The 22,194-nt window shown below is 36.7% G+C and overlaps 1 protein-coding gene across 3 annotated transcripts in view; it reads left to right on the forward strand.

Moving 5' to 3' along the window:
- The window catches only part of LOC105480964 (syntaxin 17), a 74,539-nt gene that overhangs the window by 4,151 nt on the left and 48,194 nt on the right, over positions 1–22,194 (forward strand). For all 3 annotated transcript variants that reach the window (XR_011612735.1, XR_011612736.1, XM_011740183.3), the window contains exons 2-3: positions 4,682–4,866; positions 18,859–18,924. Coding sequence is in view for 1 of the 3 variants with exons in the window: in XM_011740183.3 (XP_011738485.1) it covers positions 4,744–4,866; positions 18,859–18,924 (189 nt within the window). In the remaining 2 variants the exon portion in view is untranslated. The remainder of the gene's footprint in view (positions 1–4,681; positions 4,867–18,858; positions 18,925–22,194) is intronic.

The following is a 22,194-nucleotide window of genomic DNA, read 5'->3' on the forward strand; positions in this document are numbered from 1 at the left end:
TAATTCTATTTCTAGATATTTATTATTTTTATGTAAATTTTTTCAATTAATACACAATAATTTTACATACTTATAGGATACATGTGATATTTTGATACATGCATACCATGTGTAATGATCAAATCAGGGTATTTGGGATATATATCACCTCAAACATTTATTATTTTTTTGTGTTATTAGAAGCACTTCAGATCTCTTCTAGCTATTTTGAAATACGCAATAAATTATTAACTATAGGTACCCACTGTGTTATTAAACATGAAAAATTTATTCCTTCTATCTAACTGTATGTTTGTACCCATTTACCGACTTCTCTTCATCCCTCCTGCCCCTTCCCATCACTCTACTTTCTACCTCCAGGAGATCAACTTTTTTTCCCTGTTTTTATTTAAGAAATGGGGATCTCATTATGTTTCCCAGGCTGGCTTCTAATTCCTGGGCTCAAGTGATCTTCCTACCTCGGCTTCCTGAGTAGCTGGGAGTACAGGCTACATGTTCCATCCATGTTGCTATAAATGACAGGATTTCATTCTTTTTTTTTCTTTTTTTTTTTTTCTACGAGACAGAGTCTCACTCTGTTGCCCAGGCTGGAGTACGGTGGTGATATCTGGGCTCACTGCAACCTCCGCCTCCTGGGTTCAAGCGATTTTCCTGCCTCAGCCTCCCAAGTAGCTGGGAATACAGGTGCATGCCACCATGCCTAGCTAATTTTTTGTATTTTTAGTAGAGACGGGGTTTCACCATGTTAGCCGGGATGGTCTCGATCTCCTGACCTGGTGATCGGCCCGCCTCGGCCTCCCAAAGTGCTGGGATTATAGGCGTGAGCCTCCACGCCCAACCCATTTTTTTTTTTAAATGGCTGAACGATATTTCATTGTGTATATATACCAAAATTTCTTTATCCATTCATCCATTGACAGACACTTAGGTTGATTCCGTATCTTGGCTATTGTGAATGCTGCTGCAATAAACATGGGACTGTAGGTATCTCTCTGATACACTGATTTTCTTTCCTTTTGATAAATACCCAGTAGTGGGATTGCTGGATCATATGGTAGTTTTATTTTTAATTTTTTTGAAAAGCCTCTGTACAGTTTTTTGTTTTTTGTTTTTTTTTTTGAGACAGGATCTCGCTGTGTTGCCTATGCGGTAGTGTAATAGTAAGAACACCATTTCCTGCAGGCTCACACTTTAGGGCTCAAGGGATCTTCCCACCTCAGTGTCACTGGGACTACAGGCACACACCACCACACCCAGCTAATTTTTAAATTTTTCAGAGAAGAAGGGTCTTGCTATGGTGCCCAGGCTACCCTCAAACTCCTGGCCTCAAGTGATCCTCCTGCTTCAGCCTTCCAAAGTGCTGAAATTATAGCTATGAGCCACCATACCCAGCCCATACTGTTTTTCATAATGGCTGTACTAATTTACATTCTCACCAACAGTGTATAAGAGTCCTCTTTCTCGCCGGACATCATGGCTCACGCCTGTAATCCCAGCACTTTGGGAGGCTGAGGCGGGTGGATCACCTGAGGTCAGGAGTTCGAGACCAGCTTGACCAACATGGCAAAACCCCGTCTCCACTAAAAATACAAAAATTAGCTGGGCGTGGTGGCATGTGCTTGTAATCCCAGCTACTCGGGAGGCTGAGGCAGAAGAACTGCTTGAACCCAGGAGGCGGAGGTTGCAGTAAGCCGAGATTGTGCCACTGCACTCCAGCCTGGGCGACAAGAGCGAAACTCTCTAAAAAAAGAAAGAAGAAAAGAAAAAAGAGGCTTCTTTTGCTACATCCTCACCAGCATTTGTTATTTTTTATCCTTTTGGTGATAGCCCTTGTAACTGGGGTGAGATGGTATCTCATTGTGGTTCTGATTTGCATTTCCCTGATGATTAATGATATTGAGCATTTAAAAAAATACCTTTTGGTCATTTGTGTGTCTTCTTTTGAGAAATGTCTATTCAGGTTCTTTGCCCACTTTTTTATGGAACTGTTTGTTTTTTTGCTGTTGAGTTGTTTGAGTTCCTTATACATTTTAGATGTTAGTCCCTTATTGGATGACTGGTTTGCAAATACTTTCTCCCTTTATATAGGTTGTGTCTTTGTTGATTGTTTCAAAGAAATAATTATAGATGGCAGTATGGATTTATGTGTAAGCAGGGTAATTACACTGTAGTTTGTAATAGTGGAAAATTGGAAACAACCTAAATAGCCAACAATAGCCAATTTGTAAAATTGTGAAGCATCTATGTAATTATAGAAAATTATTTACATGGAAACATTTTTATTATACTTCATCATGCTATTCAAAATAAATGTTTTATTTTCTTTCATCCACCCATTTATTCTATCCGGTAACAGTGTATTCTATTCATTGCTATTCCATATTCTATTCTTGCTATTCCACTCCTTTGGGTTTATTTTCTTTATTGTTAAAATATTCCTTTTAGTACTTTTAATGAGGAGCTCGGCAATAAACTCTCTTAGTCCTTGTATGTCTGAAAATGATTATTTTGCTTTCATTCTAAATGATAATTTACCTGGGAATATACCAACTCTCTCAGCACTTTGAAGGTATTTCTGTCTTTTAATATCTTGCTCTTAAAAGCAAGATATTATTGCTTTATCTGTCTTTTATCTCTCATTTGTTTTTTTATGATTCTTGTTCTTTAATGTTTTGCAATTTCCCTTCCATGTATTTAGGCAAATTTGGTTTCTTTTTAATTTATGCTCCTTGAGGCTGATGTGCTTTTTCAGTTTGAGGTCTTACATTTTAATTATCAGTATATTCTCTTTGAATAATTCCTTCTTACCATTTTCTTTGTTCTTTCTTTCTGGGACTCCTACTTGTTATTGAGCTTCTCATTTTATCCTTTATGTCTTTTTTATACTTTTCATCTTTTTATTCCTCTGTGTTCTGAGTGATTTCTTCCAATCAATAATTGTCTCTTATCTATATAATTTACTGTTTAACACATCTTTTGAGATTTTCATTTCTAGAAGTTTTACTTGGTTTATATTCAGGCTGGCCTCTTACTGTTTCATAATATCTATTTTTTAAAAGATTTTATTCCTTCCTTTATGTTTTTGGATATTTAAAAATATACTTTCTTTAATTTCTTTTTAAAATTATTTTATTATCTTTAGTCCATTAGCTATGAATTTTCCTGTTTTGTTGGGTCTGTGGATGGTCTCTTTTGGTAATGAATTTCTCCATATGTCCCCAGTTTCCATTCACTGTTGCACCTGTTTTACTCTCTTTGTTTTTGTACCTGGAGATTTTCCTTTTTTACTTTTGAACTTGTGTCAGACATAAAAACCAAGTTACTAATGGGTAGGTATTAGAGGCAGTCTGTATAACTAACACATCAAGATTTTCAACTGTGAAAGAAAGGGAATAAATATTTAATGTTTTGGGGATGATAGATCTCTGAGAATCTCTTGAAACAGTGGGCTCTATTCTCCAAAATAAACTACATTCACATTTTTTTTTTTTTGGTAGAGATGGTACTTCGGCATATTACCCAGGGTGGCCTTGAACTCCTGGGCTCAAGTGGTCCTCCTGCCTTGGCCTCCCAAAGTACTGGTATTCCAGACATGAGCCACTGTACCTGGCCCCTTCATTCATAAATTTTGATAAAGATTCAGGGGCTCCACAAAGTTTGTATGTGAATTCCTGTCTCTATAGACCCTGGACTAAGACAGCACTACTCAGTAGTATTAACATTCTCAACTTAAAATTTTTTAAACATGGATGAGGTTGTGGTTAATGAAATGGCATGAAAGCATGGTTTACAACGGTGGCTTTCAAGCTTGGTTAAGCTGTGAAGCCCGTTATTTATATAAGCTCTGATAAGCTCCAATTCATAAAATAGTTGTAAGTAAAGTTTCTACAACTGAAGTGGGGGGTGGGGTCCTGGAACATGCTCACCTGTATACCCTACCCTTGTACTCTGGCACCAAATGCATACCCTTGGACTTTCTGGAACACTAGTAGGAAACTACTGGTGGAGTGGAAAAAGTATTTCAATGTAATTTTAGAAAATCTGGGTTCTTATTCCAGCTCTGTCACTGGTTATTTGAGTCAGTTATAGGCAATACTAATCACTTTATTGAAAATGGAAGAGGCAATTTAAAGGATATCAATGAGAAGAGTTGCATATTATGTTATAATATATTTGAAGTTGTGTAATTACAAAGTTACATTATGATGACATTAGATGTGAAGTTTGATACAAGCATCAGTGTTAAGCCATTTGATACCTTTTTTAAAAGGGTTATTCAGTGTCCAAGATAGATCAGAAAATGAAAACTTGGATAGTATACTCCTATTTTTTTTTAAAGTATTTATAAACATACATACATACTTACACAGAAAAAGGCCAGGAGAGACCTATGCCAAAATGTAAAGAGTACATTTTGTACTCTTTGTAAAAGGTGAGGAGATGACTGCTGACTTTGTTTTTTTCTTCATTTATTTATATTGTCTGAACATTCTAAAATATAATTTTTGTAAAGAGAAAAAGATTTAAAAATCAGTGGTTTCATAAAGAAAAAACAAGTCACTCAAGCTCAACATTAAGTTGATATGTATTTAGAATAAATTGTAAAACTAATTAATTGTTGGCTTTTAAAAATAGTGGAAAGTAATTTGAAAACATTTTTAAAGAAATATTTTTCTTTTAGGTTTTTCTATATGAGTGGAGAAGACAGCTGTTACCAGGGAGGTCATATATCATTTTTTTAGGATGTCTGAAGATGAAGAAAAAGTGAAATTACGCCGTCTTGAACCAGCTATCCAGAAATTCATTAAGATAGTAATCCCAACAGACCTGGAAAGGTTAAGAAAGCACCAGATAAATATTGAGAAGGTGAGCTGTTTCATTTACTACCACAAGAAATAATTACATAGTCTGATTTATATTGCTTGTTCATTTCAGCTAAATTTAGAGTATTAGATAAGAGGCTTTGCTGAAACACCTAGCTCCTATTGATTTAGCAACATTATGCATTTTTTTAGCTGGTTTTTCTGTTCTGCATATATACCTCTCATATATTCCTTTTTCTAGGAAGGGATATAGGAATAGAGTCTATACTTTTGTGTTTGTTTGTTTAAGAGACAAGGTCTCGCTCTGTTGCCCAGGCTGGAGTGCAGTGGCATGGATCATAGCCCACTGCAACCTCAAACTTCTGGACTCAAGCTATCTACACACCACCATGCGTGGCTAACTTACTTTTATTTTTCGAAGAAACAGGTTCTTGCTTTTTTGCCGAGGCTGGTCTTGAACTCCTGGCCTCAAGCTGTCCTCCTGTTTTGACCTCCCAAAGTGTTGGGATTACAGGTGTAAGCCATGGCGCCTGGCCAAGTCTATATGTTTTTAATTGTACATATTGAGGTTTTAGGCAGTTAGTAATTAAGATACAAACTGATTGACAATACACTCTAATGTAAAGGCAGAGAACTTTGGCTAATCTACCTGCCTTAATTTCATTCACCCCATGGCAAGTTTTTGAACTTTGAGTGTGTGTCTTTCGGTAACTCATATCCTCTTTAGGTGTACATACATTAAAGAAGTAAATCATTGTGAGGTATGAGGGAATTTCCTTACTTCACTGCTTCCCTTTGAGGAAAGCTCACAACTGAGAAATACTGCCTAAGTCAGTTGAGGAAATAGGTAGAGGGAAGATGAATTAGTCTCAGGGACTATGGTAAAGGTTGCATAGAACCTGCCCTGGTCGGTGAAGTGGTTGTGGCGTTTTTGGAAACATCAAGTTTACTCAGTACTGAGCATTAATTTGGCAGATTATGTTGTCTTATTTGCTATGGGACAGGTTAGTGATATTTTTTGCTTCAAGAAGACTTTTCCCAGAATAAGTCTTAAGCTGCAGAACCTTCATTCATTCATTCATTCATTTGAAGGTTGGGAGTAGAGGATATGGTCATGAAGCCTTTCAATATAAACATTATTCATTACTTAACTCAGTAGCATATAGAAGTCAGAAAAGTGTCCCTCTTTCTTCCATAGATACCATCTCTCTTTCTAGAATTCAAGTCCTTTTAAAAGCGGAGAAAATCAGTTCTGAGAATATTAAAATGAAAAGTTTAATGCAAATATGTAAGTCTTTCTAGAATTCAGGATTAGTATTTTGTCATCCCTGCATTTCTTTCTTCTTTACTTATAAGCAATAAGTAATACTGTGACTTTTAAGGATGGAGAGGAATTGTTTAGTAAATGGGTTCTTTTTAACATGAATGGAAGCAAATTAAGGCCATTTCTTTCCTTTATTATCCTACTTTTCCTTTGAGGTTTGGCATGTCTGTCTTAGATTTTCTTTTTCTTATGTTTATTCTATACAAAAGTGCCTGCTGTCAGTACCCTCAGATCCTTGCTATATGTACCACCCAATCAGTCATCAATGGAAAAGCCAGGTGGGTGGGGATAGAATGGTTATATTACTGATTTCATTAGTTGTGCCAGATGTCACAAGAAGATTATTCTAGAGTTACATCCATCCATCTCTGCCGGACATTTTTTTCTTTAGCATTTTATGAAATTTTTACTTACTGTGGAATTTTTAGACAGTATCAGAATAATTATAATTATAATGTAGGTGATATCATCTTAAGCCAAACAGTTAATTTTATACTGATCTATGTTTTATTCCATATCCTGGATCATTCCACTATATCTAGGATGTCTAGCTTAATTATGAAAGCAACTTTTTTTTATCTGTATAGGATTGAATAACTTATTTTAATAGATATGTTATAGAAATGTAAAAACATTTAAAAGCTGCAGGGCTCAGTCTGGACAAAAGAGTTAAGAATTAAGTTTGGACTCCAGGTGTCTGACAGTGCCTCACTTTCAAAAAGGCATATTATTCTTGGAGGAAAGGTGTAGAAAGATAAAATATTCATTATGCTGGACATCAGTCATCCAATATGAATTTAAAAGAAGAAAGTCAGACTGAAGGGAAATTGAAGGTAAGCCTTAGTGGGGTGATTCTGCAACATCTGAAAACAATGAGCGTAGTGTGCTGTGGACACCTGGAGCTGTATTCCATAGGTCCTTCATTTTATTCTACAAGATAAACTTGATTAGAATGTAATCCTGAAATTTGAAGTGTTATCATTCAGCTTTCTTGGCTAATGTAAGATAGACTTAAGCATTGTTAATAGGAATGACAAGATAGTAAGCCTGTAACATAATTTTCTTTGTTTTGTATTGTAAGGATTTGGGGAAAAACTTACTGTATAGCACATACTGTATTAATTATATGGATAAGGTACAAGAGGCAGAAAACTAAAAAATCATATGTTAAATAAGATAGAAATTTTTTTGTTTTGTTTTGCTTTTGTTTTTCGTCTCATAGTAACAGAGGTAGTCCAGGGGTACAGTGGCTGCTCAGCAATCTTCAAAGATCCAGGCTCTTTTTATCTTACTCTCCCATCCTCAACTTGGTTCTACCTTGTGTGTAAAATGGCTACTCCAGCACCAGCCATCACATCCACATTCCAGCTTGGATGGAATAACCACAATCATACCTTTTCTATGTTCTTTTTTCTCTCAGTGCATTTGTTGTCTCTCTCTCTCTCTCTCTCTCTTTTTTAAATAGAGACAGAGTCTCACTCTGTTGCCCAGGCTGGAGTGCAGTGGTGCAATTATAGCTCACTATAATGTTAAACTCCTGAGTTAAAGCAATCCTCCTGTCTCAGCTTCCTGAATAGCTAAGACTTCCGGTGTGCTCTACCATGTTCAGCTAATTTTTAAATATTTTTGTAGAGACGAGGTCTCACTACATGGGCCCAGGCCCATCTCATCTCAAAGCCCTGGCCTCAAGTGATCCTCCTGCATTGGCCTCTCAAAGTGCTAGGATTACAGATGTGAACAACCATGCCTGACCTCTCCTTTTCTTTTAAAGATAATTCTCTTTTCATTTTGTGGATGCAGTATAATAACATCTTTCTACAGTTTTTTTTTAAGTTTTCTTCTGCTTCTTTGTCCTGTTTTTCCCAAGTCCCTTTTTTCTTTCTTTCTTCTCTCTCTCTCTCTTTCTTCTGTTTCAGCATATAGTATTATAGGCTTTTCTTGGCTGACTGTTGATATTTTAAAGTGCTGATTGGAAGGTATGTGTGTAAATGTGTTTGTGTGTATGCATGTGGATAGCAGATTAGAGTGGGGGCTTTGCTGTCTGGAGGGGTGAATAGCTGAGAATCTATTTTAATTGGAGAACCACTAGATATCAGTAACTCTAGGTCTTGTTAGCTGTTCAGTTTTAAGAAAGAGCAATCCTCCATCTCCTACCTGTTGGGGTATGTTTATTTTTTCAAAGGTGATAGTTGTGGCAGGGGTTGGGGTGGGGAGGTTGGAGGGGTGGATATAGTATGAATTTTGTGACCAGCCTTTTAAGCCAGGGGAAGGAAAGTAGGGGGAGGAGGTGAGCAGGCTCACCACCATTCAGATATTTATTGTCCAGGCTTAATCTTCCTGGTTGTGGTGTGGTAACTGATCCCTGCCCTTAGCTGTGCTGGTGTCCAGGATCCTTAGCGTCTCTAGCCTCTCCAGAGGCTGTCTCCTATAGTATTGTCTTGTGCAGTGGTGGAACAGGGCAGTTGCTTGGGCAAGTATAGAGGGGATCTGGTGGACTACCTGTTCATTACATAAACTTTCAACCAAACCTTTTGCATTTTGCCCCACCATACACTTCCATCAGGTTACCTGGTAGCTGGTACCTTCAGTTGCTTAGTCATTGTTTAGAGACGGGGTCTCACCATGCTGCCCAGGCCCATCTCATCTCAAAGCGCTGGCCTCAAGTGATCCTCCTGCATTGGCCTCTCAAAGTGCTAGGATTATAGACATGAACAACCATGCCTGGCTGTGGCTTGCTTCTCATTGCCACTCTCCCCCACCATGCACCCCTTCTACAGGCTTACATTTTAGCTTTCTTTGGCTTGCTGAGTCAGTTACAACATATCCATACTCTTTCCAGCTTCCAAAATGTTACAAAATGTTAAATTTTTTTGTTAGTTGATGTCTTCTATTCTATTCTCATTATTCTTGTGAATTTATACTTTCTAAAGTTCTTTGTTGTCATTTAGTGGGATTTTGGAAAAGAGTAGAGTTGAATATTTGTGTTCAATCTGCCAGGTTTAATGAGAAGGGAGATTATTTATTATAGGAAATAAATGTTAGCTTTTCATAGATATTTATTGATGTTTGCTGTTTCTTAGATTGTTAGCATTGAAGAATATGTAAAAGATGGATTTTTTTTTTTTGTTTTTTTGTTTTTTTTTTTTTTTTTTTGAGGCGGAGTCTTCACTTTGTCGCCCAGGCTGGAGTGCAGTGGCACCATCTCGGCTCACTGCAAGCTCCGCCTCCCGGGTTCGCGCCATTCTCCTGCCCCAGCCTGCCGAGTAGCTGGGACTACAGGTGCCCGCCACCGCGCCCGGCTAATTTTTTGTATTTTAGTAGAGACGGGGTTTCACCGTGTTAGTCAGGATGGTCTCGATATCCTGACCTCGTGATCCGCCCGCCTCGGCCTCCCAAAGTGCAGGGATTACAAGCGTGAGCCACCGCGCCCGGCCTAAAAGATGGATTTTTCAATCCTTAAGAAGTTTGCAGTCCAGTTAAGGAAATAAGATAGGAAATAGTCAAAGAATGATAAGAGGCAGCATATAATTACTATGAAAATGGATGGCATGAGCTATTCAAGCAACATGAAATCTGAACTGTGTAGTGTAAAATCAGACATAATCAGTCTTATTTATTGTTAATCTGTGATTACAATGAAAGTATTTTTCACTTCTCTTTTTAGTGTGTGACTATCTGCTTTGATCTTTTAATCAGCTTTCTCAACCTCGTTCCTTTTTTCTGACAGAACCCCATTCAGTTTCCTTCCTTTGTGTTTCAAGATAGGCAAGCCTCAGCCGGGCGCGGTGGCTCAAGCCTGTAATCCCAGCACTTTGGGAGGCCGAGGCGGGCGGATCACAAGGTCAGGAGATCGAGACCACAGTGAAACCCCGTCTCTACTAAAAATACAAAAAATTAGCCGGGCGCGGTGGCGGTCGCCTGTAGTCCCAGCTACTCAGGAGGCTGAGGCAGGAGAATGGCGGGAACCCGGGAGGCGGAGCTTGCAGTGAGCCGAGATCGCGCCACTGCACTCCAGCCTGGGCAACAGCGTGAGACTCCGTCTCAAAAAAAAAAAAAAAAAAAAAAAAAAAAAAAAAAAAAAAAAAAAAAAAAAAAAAAAAAAAAAGATAGGCAAGCCTCAGCACAGGTGGTGAATGATGATGGTCTGATGAATGCGGTAATTCCAATCTTGTCAATGTTTGGTTACCAGTGAACAATAGACATATCCTGTAGTTCTGGCCAGTTATACCTGAGGAAAAACCTATTTGGGATATGGAAACTGGAAAGATTTTCCTGCTGTTATGAAGATATACAGATATGCATGGAAGGAAAGAGTCCCCATCTTCTTGGTCTTGTGTGTCTTCCTGTTGTATCTAGAACTGTAGCCAATCCTCTTGCAGCCATTAGGGGACAAATCTGAGGACAAAAGCTCCTTATTGATAGTAGTAAAGCAGCAACATAGAACTTGGACACTTGATGACCTTGTGAGCTTCTGAATTAAACTAACGTAGAGTCATCCTACTTCTAGATTGCTTTGTATGTGAGATAATAAATACTTATTATTAAAGCCATTTTTAATTTTGGGTTTTCTGTTGTTTGCAACCCAAAACATAGTACTTGGCTAAATTATGGCACTGCTTTAATCTACCCTCCAGTGCCGCCATGCAAAGAGACAATACCAAAATGATATTTTGTGAAAGTAGTGCTGTTTAGCAATGCTTGTCAGGGATCTCAACTTAACTAAATTTGTAAGGAGTTACTTGTAATTTTTTTCACACATATCATTAAATCATTTTAAGTTTTTTTCTCCTTCTCAAACATTTGGATTGATAACTTTTAATAGTGTTTCCTAATTTAGTTATAAAATCGTGTAGTAAACAATAGGAATCTGAATTATTCCTTATTTTTCTTATAATTTGTTACAATAAGAAATAAAGTCATCTAGTTCATCCTCCACTTGATATAGTAATCTTTTCTAGTTTTCTAGACAAGTGAGAAAATAATAACAGTGGAGGGAGTAGTTGTTGTTTTCATTTGCTGAGTGCTGTGTTAGGTGTTTCTATATATCATAGCATTTAATCCTTATAGCATCATTGTAGATTAGTTATTGTTATTGCCTTCGCTTTTTAGGTGGAGAAAGATTTAGAGTAAATTACTTGCTTGAGATGTCAGTAAATGTGTTAAACTTCTAATGTGCTTGAAATGTAGTGTGCTTCTGAAAAAAAGTGTGTTGAATGAACGAATATACATATACATGTATAGAGCCTAAGATTACATCATTTTAGAAGCCACTCTATACTGCCAGCTTTTTAAATTGACTTTGTAATCAACTAAATGAATTCCATAAGACTTTTTTTTAATGTGAATTATATCTATTGAATCAGATCACACCTATTTCTTATACTGGTGCAATTGCTCTTTTTAATTTAAATGCTGGACTTTACAGTTATCATTGTTATATTTGTTATTATGTGGAATTGTGATCTTTCATCTATGTTAATCCTTCTAATTTATGTTATGTGCAAATTTGATAATTATGCATTCTTTGTTTTGAAGTCATTGATGAAAATGTTGGACAGGAAAGGGCCAGAGCATACTGGTATACTGTCACCATTTCTACACGCTCTCCCAAACCATCTCACTAATTATCTAGTATAGAATTTTCCCCAAGATTCACATTAAGATTTACAGCCTGCAGTGTTTTAAATATACTTTCTTTTGTGAAAATTGGGTCAATATTTGCAAGTCTCTAGGAACCTTACCAATTCTTCACAGTTCTTCATAGATAAGCAGAAATATTTCTGTGATCACATTTGCAAGGTCTTTTGGTTCTCTCGAGTGTAATTTCCCTGGGCCTGTTGACTTGAAATCATTTAAAGTATCTAGATTTGTTCTTAATCTTCCTTTGATTTTTTTTCATCTTAATCATTTTATTTTAGATTTTTATATTTTGAAGATCATTTTCCTCAATAAAGAAGGAAGGTGTAAAAACTATAGAGTTGAATAGTTTTGCTTTCTCTTTTACATCCATTGACAATATCCACCCTATCATTTGTCACCTTTCAGACTCTATTGCATAGCTCAGTTACTTCCTACTCAACACTCCTGATGATACCATCCCCAGTCAGATATAAACACACCACCCTTACACAGTACTGGGCCACAGACCTTAAGGTTCATAGATTTAACATTCACATGTTTTTTGTTTTTGTTTTGGCTTTCAGATTATTTATCTCCTGGTCATCAAAGATTTCCTTTTTCTGTTTACCCAAAGGGAACAGGAGTCATTCTGTGTATTGGAAAATGTGACCATATTTGGTGAGGGTGGAGGGGTACAAAATATTGTGCAAATGAGGGATATTTACTGCCTTCTTGACTGTAGACCGAAGGAGGCAAGGACTTTGACATTTTCCCCAACGCCTATCTGTATTTCCAGTGCCTGTCACATAGTACATGCTCAATAGATATTGATTGAACTAATTAAAATTGTCCTTATCTACTGTCAAACTATAACAACCTAGAAGCGGATAGTCTTGCTGAACGAGAACATCAAGAAGACAGGAAGGGAGCTGAAGATATCTCTGTCAAGTCATCCTCTGTGTCTGTCATGTGTCCCACATGTGTGGTCCTAAATGCCACTGTCTCACAGTTGGCCTCTTACCAGGACCTAAGCCCTGTGGAGACAGCAACTTGCAGAGCCCCATTTAAGGGGTGGGCAAGATGGAATCACTCTGCTTAAGGAAGGTCTTCCCTATTCATGCTTTTGAAGCAGGAAAAAATGGGACTATCATTCACTAGTCTAATCTTACTGCTAAAATTAGACTGAGTGCTCCATCTCCAAACCTATAGGACCGTGGTGTGGTGTCTGTCACACAGGCCAAAAGTTGTTCTTCCCAAGGTCCGGGCAGTGGAAGCAGTATAAACACTGATCAATGAACTCATCTGAATTTTAAAAGGATGAAGAAAATTGTTCCTCTCCACTGGAGGAACTTTACAAATGACCTTGACAAAGAAACCTCTCAAAACCTATAGAACCAATTTTTTTTTACAACCCTTTTTTATTCCCTTTTCTATGTCCTCCTTTTCATCCTCCTCCTTCTTCTATTTATTTTCTCACTTTCCTTTGCTCTCTCTCTTTTTTTCTTCCAACTTTTATTTTAGGTTTAGGGAGTATATGTGCAGGATTATCACATGGGTAAATTGTGTGTTGCTGGGGTTTGATGTACAAATGATTTCACCAGGTAGTGAGCATGGTACTTGAACATTCACATTTTAATAATTCATGGGAAAGCTGCAAATGTCTATGATATTAGACAGTTGTAATAGTAAAACGATAATCTTCCTCATAAGATTATTGTAAGGATTAAGATATTATATGAAAAAAGCTTGCATGCATGGTTGATACTTGGAAGTGGAGAATATAACAAGTAAGTTAGGCTACCCAGGCATTCAGCATAGGCACTGTGAATGGAAAAATCAACACACAACATGTTTTCTCTTATACTCTCACTCAACAACAATAGTCACCAACACAGAAGACTTCTGTTACCAAATGTGTGTGAGTTGCTCCCCATATTTCAAGCAAGCAATCAGTTCAGCAGACCCTAGCTTAGGTATCTTCCAGTTGAATTCAATTCTGATGCTATATACCTAGAGATAGCCTCCGAAACCACAGTTTGAGAGCCAAGTGCCACAAGACCACGCCCTTCCCTCCCACCAGTCACATGTCCAGGCCCTTGGAACTTCTGACCAACCAGCTTCAAGTTGGAGTTCCCACAGCTCCCTTTTTGAGCTCAATTAATTTCCTGGAATGGCTCACAGAACTCAGGGAGACAATTTACCAGTTCTTTATAAAGGATATTACAAGGGATACAGCTGAAGAGATGCATAAGGTGAGCTATGAGGAAATGGGTACAGAGCTTCCATGCCATGCCCTCCTTGGAGACACCACCCTTCAGGAACCTCCATGTGATCAGCTCTCTGGAAGCTCTCCAAATTCTGTCCTCTTGGGCCTCTTATGGAGACTTCATTGGATAGGCATGATGGAAGCATGGACAACCATGTCAAAATGTGATTGGACAAAACAGGTATGGTCTAATAGTAACAGACTGAGTGGAGAAACCCCAACAAGGCCTGTCTGTTCAGATTCTTATTGGCCTCTCCATGTATCATGTCTTCCTCCAGGGTATGGGGCAGGACCCCTTCTGACCCACAATGGGTTTGGAGTCCTGCCATTGGCAGGTTCGGAGGGCAGGAGGGCAGAGAGAGGTTCTGTTTCCTGAGGTCTGCTTTGGACACTGAAAGTGCCCCAGCATTGTAACAAAAGACTAACAAGGGCCATGGGAGTTATGGTCAAGGAACTGTGGACAAAGACCAATGTATATATATTATATATATGTAATATTTATATAATCATAATATCACAGACACCATCAGTTAATAGTTTCTAATGCATTAGATTCAGAACGTTTCTGAGATATATCCTTTGTGTTATTGGTTTTGTATTTTTGATATTTGGTAAGCAGAGTGAGGTGAGTTACTCTTAACTACCCTATGGGGTAGATATTATTTATCTTCAAGATACAAGTAATTCTCAGTTTATGGCCTGCAATCATTGGGCCACCTGTTAATGTTAGGTAGCTTTCTGTAGATTCTTTGATATTTTCTATGTAGACAATCAAGTAATCTGTGAAGACAATTTTATTTTTTTCTAGTCTTTGCCCCGCCCACCCTCTCTCCCTTCTTTCCTTCCTTTTTTAATCTTTTTGCCCTGGCTAGGGCCTCCAGTATGAAGTTGAGTAAGAGTGGTGAGATCAGACATCCTTACCTTCTTCCCAATATTAGAGAATGGTCTTTCACCACTTAAGTATGATGTTAAATGTAGGGGTTTTGTAGATTCCTGCTATCAGGTTGAGAAAGTTAATTTCTATTTTTTAGTTTGCTGAGAGTTTTTATAATGAATAAATGTTCAATTTTGTCAAATTATTGTCTTTAAATCTACCATCTTGCTATTTTTGTCTATTTGTCCATCTGTTTTCCCTCTTTCTTTTGGTTTAATTAAATATTTTTTATGATTCCATCTTTTTTCTTTTGCTGGCTTATTATACCTCTTGGTTTTTTATTTTTTATTTTTTTAGTAGTTGCTTTATGGTTCACAGTATATATCTTTAACATCACAGTCTCGCTTCAAGTAATGTTATATAATTCACTTCACATATAAGAACCTTTTAACAGTATACTTCCAGGTCCTCTCTTAGGGTCTTTTTACTATGGTTGCTATACATTTTACTTCTGCATATGTTATCAACCCCATTTGTTTTCATTATTTTTGCTTTAAATTGTGTTATTTTTTAAAGAGATTGTAAAAATAAGAAAAAATATTTATATTTACATATATATCTGTATGTGCCATTTTCAATGCTCTTCATTCGTTTGTGTAGAACCCGGTTTCTGTCAGGTATCCCTTTTCTATCAACTTGAAGTACTTTTTTAAACATTTCTTCTAGCACACCTTTCTGCTGGTGATGGATTCTATCAGCTTTTTTATGTTTAAAAATATCTTTGTTTTGCCTTATTTAAAAAAAAACTTTCTCTGGGGATAGAATTTTAGGTTGCATTTTCTATCGTTTTCAAATACTTCCAACATGTTGTCCACTGTCTTCTGGCTTGGATTGTTTCTCACAAGAAGTCTTCTGTCATTCTTATCTTTGTTTCTTGGTACTTCATGTGTCTTTTTTCTTCCTGTTTTTAAGATTTTTTTCTTTATTTATTTTAAGTAATTTTACTGTAATATACATTAGTATAGCTTTCTTCATTTTTCTTGTCCTTTGAACTTCTTGGATCTGTGGTTTTATCATTTTTCTCAAATTTAGAAAATCTTTGGCCATTAAGTTTTTCAAATTATTTTTCTCTCATGGAGTCCGGTTACATGTATTTTATATTGTTTTCATTTGGCCCATGACTTGTTGATCTTGGTTAATTTATTTTCAACTTATTTTTCTCTGTGTGTTTCATTTTGGATAGTTTCTACTGCAATTTCCATAGGTTTACTAATCTTTTCTTCTGCATTGTCTTATCTGCTATTAATCCCATCTAGTGCATATTTTAATTTCAGATACTCTTTTTTAATTCTATTAATTTAATATTTTAAAATATCTTTTATGTCTTTTCTTCTAATGTGCTTATATTTTCTTCTACCTTCTTGAATACATGGAACACATAATAATAACTGTTCTTAATATCCTCATTTATTAATTCCATTATTCCTATCATATCTGGGTCTATTTCTGTTGATTGGTTTATCTCATTACATATCATATTATTCTGCTTTTTTGCATGCATGGCAATTATCTTTTGGATACCAGACATTGTGAAATTTACTTTATTGGGTACTGAATATTTTTAAATTTCTTTAAATATTTTTTAGCTTTATTCTGAAACACAGTTTAGTTGGGAACAGTTTGATCCTTTTGAGTCTTTCTTTTTTCTGATGGAGTCTCACTCTGTTGCCCAGGCTAGAGTGCAGTTAAACAATCTCGGCTCACTGCAAGCTTCGCCTCCTGGGTTCACGCCATTCTCCTGCCTCAGCCTCCCGAGTAGCTGGGACTACAGGTGCCCACCACCACGCCCAGCTAATTTTTTGTATTTTTAGTAGAGACGGGGTTTCACCGTGTTAGCCAGGATGGTCTCGATCTCCTGACCTCGTGATCCGCCCGCCTCGGCCTCCCAAAGTGCTGGGATTACAGGCGTGAGCCACCGTGTCTGGCCTTGAGTCTTTCTTTTAACCTTTCTTGCTTAGGACCAGAACAGCCTTTGGTTCAGGGCTAATTTTTTCCTACAAAGAGCAATACTTTGGAATATTCTACCTGATACCCAGTGTATTCCAAGGTTTTTCCACTCTGACTTATGGTCACATGAACCATTTCTAGCCTTGTGTGATCTCCGGGAATTATTCTACCTGTTCTTTTTCTGACCACGGGTACTTCTCTGACATGCATGTGTGGAGGAGTCCTTTGCTGAAGACTCAAAAGGAAAACCCTGCAGATCTCTAGCATTCTCTCTCATCGTATTCCTCTCCTCTCAGTGCAACTAGCCCTTCACCATGCAGCCCTCTCCTCTCTGGTATTCTCTGATCCATGAATTCTGATAGCCTTGACATCTACAAATTCTCAACTCTGTTTCCTTAGTGTTAATTTTTCTTGAAACATCACAACAGATTAGTAGTGGGCAATAAATTTAAAAGTGGTTTATTTTCAAACATGAACCTCTGGCTTCCTTTCTCAAACTTTTATTACTGTTATAACACTGCCTAAAAGAGCTTTCACACTGGATCTGATGGCATCAATTAAATTTTTCCTATAAATGAAAGTGGTTTGGTAGTGATTTTAAATTTATGTTTGGTGAATACATGTTCAGTATGGTCTGATTGATTTTTTTTTTTTTTTTTTGAGAAGGAGTCTCACTCTGTTGCGCAGGCTGGAGTGCAGTAGCACGATCTCAGTTCACTGCAACCTCCACCTCCCGGGTTCAAGTGATCTCCTGCCTCTGCCTCACAAGTAGTTGGGATTACAGGCACCTGCCACCATGCCCAGCTAATTTTTTTGTACTTTTAGTAGAGACGGAGTTTCACTATGTTGGCTAGGCTGGTCTCAAACTTCTGACCTCAGATGATGCGCCCACCTCAGCCTCCCAAAGTGCTGGGATTACAGGCGTGAGCCACTGCGCCTGGCCAGTCTAATTGTTTTAAGCTTAATAGTTATTGTTTAGTTCTTAGATGATGTAAAAATTTTAGGAGTATCAAAAGAAGTTTTTGCTGCATCATTCTTTACCAAATTTTAAGAATTGTGCAGAACAAGGAATATAAAAACGCCCTAGAAATTTTTTTAGTGCTCTACTCTTATAATCTATGTTTTCTATGCATATATGAGGGCATTTTTATATTTCTGTCCTTTCAAATTATTTCTAGGTTGATTTTTTGGGGATGTATAAAGTACCAAAAATGTGTTTAATGTAGCTGGTCACATCTGCTAACATTTTAATTATTTGATTTTTAAATTTTGAATAAAAATAATATATGATATTTGGTGTTGATATTTATATTCTATATAAATATTCGGCTATAATGTTATCACATATTCCTATGGTTCCTATCAAATGAAAAAATTCCCATGATTCTGTTCCCAATTCTTTTTGGATGATACTCTGAAAGGTAACAATTGCCTTGGTAAAAATGAAAACATATATATTAAAAGTTCAGTCTCATTTTTTATTTACTCTCTAGTCTGTGGTTTCAGTGTTACTTTTTTAAAATTCAGATTTTTAGTTTTCAATACTTTACACTATCATTGACAAACATGTACAATTTTTCATATACAATAAGAATATCTTATGAACACTGTTCTTTTTATTTTTAGTATTATTTTACATTCTCATTCTTTATATTTTCCATTTCAGGAGTGTTTGCAACATAGACAAAATACATACTCTTTTTCAGTAAAATAAAATAACCTGATTAGTGGGGGTTTTTTGTTTATTTTATGATTTCCATAATTTTGTATGCAGTATTCTTAATAATTTCCTACTTGTATGTGTTTGGAAAATTAATTACCACTACTAAATCACTATCTTCTCTAGCTCGTATGAAGTTTGGGTAGGTGAGTGGGAATTTTTGTGGTAATGGGATAATCCTTTAGTGATGAAAAATGTAATACCTCCCCCCTCTCTTTTGTATAGTATCAAAGGTGTAGAATCTGGGACAAGTTGCATGAAGAGCATATCAATGCAGGACGTACAGTTCAGGTAAGGCTATTATATTTTTTCTGCTAAATCAGTATGAAAAAGACAGTCTTAAGACAATTTTGCTAAAATATTACCTTTGCAGCTGAACCCTTTTATATACATTTGTTACTATTTCCTTAAGGATACATTTTTAGCAGAAATTGCTGAATCACATGCCATACATATTTTTAAAGTTTTGTTTTATTACCAAATTTTCCTCCAGAAATGATACACAGACTTACACTCTCACAAGCAATGCATTTTGTAAAATCCTTTAACATTGGTATTACTCATTTCTTAAATTTTTGCTAATTGATAGATTAAAATTGTGCCACTTTGTTATTTTAATCTGGATTTGTAAATGCTTTGAAGGGTGAACTTTTTTTCACGCTGCCTGGACAGTAATTTTTTTCTTGTTAATTGCCTGTTAATATATTTGTATATATTATATTATGTTGATGTCTTTTGTGAGAGCTCCTTATAATTTGAAAGATATTGATCTTCTGTCTATAATTAGTATTGCAAATATTCTTTGCGAGTTATTTACTTTTTAAAAAATAATATGTGTACATGGTTTTAAAAGCCAAATACAGATAGATGGCTTATAATATCCTATATTCTCCACCTACAAGTCCTCCTACTTGGAAGAAACCATTGTTAATCCTTTTGGCCTTTCTTCCTGAAATTTATCTCTTTATTACTAAATAACATGTGTAGACTGATATTTCTTGATTAATCAGGTTTAGATTTTTTTTTCTTATGGTAGGTGAAGCTCTAGCTTCCCACCTTGCTCTCCTACTTCCCTTCCCCTATATAATTACATATATTACAATTTTTGGTTAAATTAATATAATATAAACTCATCATATGGATTATGGAGATACTGTTTTCTGATAAGTCAAATAGTGAAATACAGTACCACCTTTTACTTTTTAAAAAGTTAATAATTGCCTCATTTTTTAGTTGCCTGGCTTTCTGTGTATCTGCGGTTAATATTCTCTAAATGCTCCACATCTATGTCACATACTATCAGTATTATTTCTTTTTCTTTCTGTTTTTGTTTTTTTTTTTTTTTTTTTTGCGACAGAGTCTCACTCTGTTGCCCCGGCTGGAGTGCAATAGCGCAATCTCAGCTCACTGCAACCTGTGCCTCCTGGGTTCAAGCAGTTCTCCTGCCTCACCCTCCCGAGTATCTGGGACTACAGGCGCCTACCATGCCTGGCTAATTTTTGTATTTTTAGTTGAGATAGGGTCTCACCATATTGGCCAGTCTGGCCTCAAACTTTTGACCTTGTGATCTGCCTGCCTTGGCCTCCCATAGTGCTGGGATTACAGCCATGAGCTACCACACTTGGCCAATAGTATTTCTTATATGCTCAAATATATCAGTTCCATTCTTTATTTTAAAGATTTTCTTTTGAACTCTTCTTCCCCCCACTTCCTATGTGGACTTTCAAGACTTGTTTTGCAACTCCTGTTCTGGGACTTTCCTTGGCTGCTTTTCTGTGTTTACATCTCTATTTTCCTAGGTATTATGCCCTCCTCATTTTTGGTTTATTCTGTTGTTTTATTGGAGTAGTCTTGCAGTAGCCCTCTAATTAAGGGTACTTTGGAGATAAACATAAGTAATTGTATTTCTTTAAAAATGCGTTTATTTTCTCCTGATACGTGATTGCTAATTTCACTAGATATAGAATTCTAGTTGGAATTCTCTTTCAATATTCAAGCCTTTCTATCTTTTTTTTGTTTATACTTAAAAAAGCTAGTATGATATCATTTCCCAGTTTTTTGTTTTGTTTTGTTTTGTTTTTTGTTTTTTGAGATGGAGTCTCGCTCTGTCGCCCAGGCTGGAGTGCAATGACACAATCTCCGCTCACTGCAATCTCCACCTCCTGGGTTCAAGCGATTCTCCTGCCTCAGCCTCCTGAGTAGCTGGGACTACAGGTGCATGCCACCACACCCAGCTAATTTTTGTATTTTTAGTAGAGACGGGGTTTCACCATGTTGGCCAGAATGGTCTCAATCTCTTGACCTTGTGATCCGCCCACCTCAGCCTCCCAAAGTGCTGGGATTACAAGCATGACCTACCGCTCCCAGCTGATTTCCCAGTCTTTGTATAGGTCCTGGTTTTGTTTGTTTTGTTTTTTCCCTCTTTGGGAGCTTTTGTGATTAGTTCATCCCTGATATTCTGAAATTTGATGATGATGTCATTGTGTTGGACTGTTTCTTTCTAAAAATTCATGTTCTTTAGTTCTGGGTAATTTTCTTAGATTTTTCTTTGGTCATTTATTCTTTTGTGTCTTCTCATTTTGCTTTTTTTTTTTTTTTCTCTTTAATTCTAAAGGTCAGCAAACTGATTCAGAGGCTATGTCTGGCCTCTGTCCATCCCATTTGCTTACACATTTCTTTGGCTGCTTTCACACTGTAACAGCAGAGTTAAGTAGTTGCAACAGAGACTGTATGGACTACGAAGCCTAACCCATCTACTCTCTGGTTCTTTGCAGAAAAAATTTGGCAGTCCCTGTTCTCTTGGGTGTTGGAACTCTTGGGTTGCTTGTCTGATTTTCACTCTATTTTCTGAAAGATTTCCTCAGCTTTCTCTGTAACTTTTTCCTTTGAATTCTTTTTTTCTGCTATTATGATATTTAGTTTACAAGAGCTTTTTCTTGTTCTCTTTTCCTTTCTTGATAGCATTGTGTCTATGGGTGTAATAGGTTTTTTTGTTTGCTTGTTTTTCTGAGATATTAAAAACTAGATTGCTTGTCTTCTGGTGGACTTCACTTAAGGGTGCTTGGGCAAACTGGCATTTTCCTTAGGGACACCTCCAAATATCAGTATCTGGAGGTTGTTCTTATTTAGTTTTCTGAAGAAGAATTCTCATTTTCCCCCTACGGCAGGTAGGTGCTCATCTTACAAAGTTATAGAGGAAGATTAGATAAAAACTTTTGGGCTTTCTTCAGTACAGGCTTTTTAGCCCTGTGCCTGATGTTTCTGAATCTAGAGTCAGTTGCTCCAAAGAATACATCTGTGGTCCTCTTGAATTCAGAAAGGTTATTATAGCTGCAGTATAGTGATTAAATTATGATAAAATGAAATGAATTCAAGAGATCATTAGGAAGGGTTACAGAGGTCCAAGAAATAGATGTTAGTAGCTTAGAGATAGTGGAGATGAAGGAAAACAGATTGATTCGAGATTTAGATTGAAATTTGACTTATCTCTCTATAGCTGTATTTAATGCTTGCTAACTAGATTATAGGCCTAACAAGTAGAGACTATGTCTCCACTATTTG

This window comes from Macaca nemestrina, chromosome 14 (genome assembly GCF_043159975.1).
Source record: "Macaca nemestrina isolate mMacNem1 chromosome 14, mMacNem.hap1, whole genome shotgun sequence".
In the NCBI taxonomy this organism is placed as follows: Eukaryota; Metazoa; Chordata; class Mammalia; order Primates; family Cercopithecidae; genus Macaca; species Macaca nemestrina.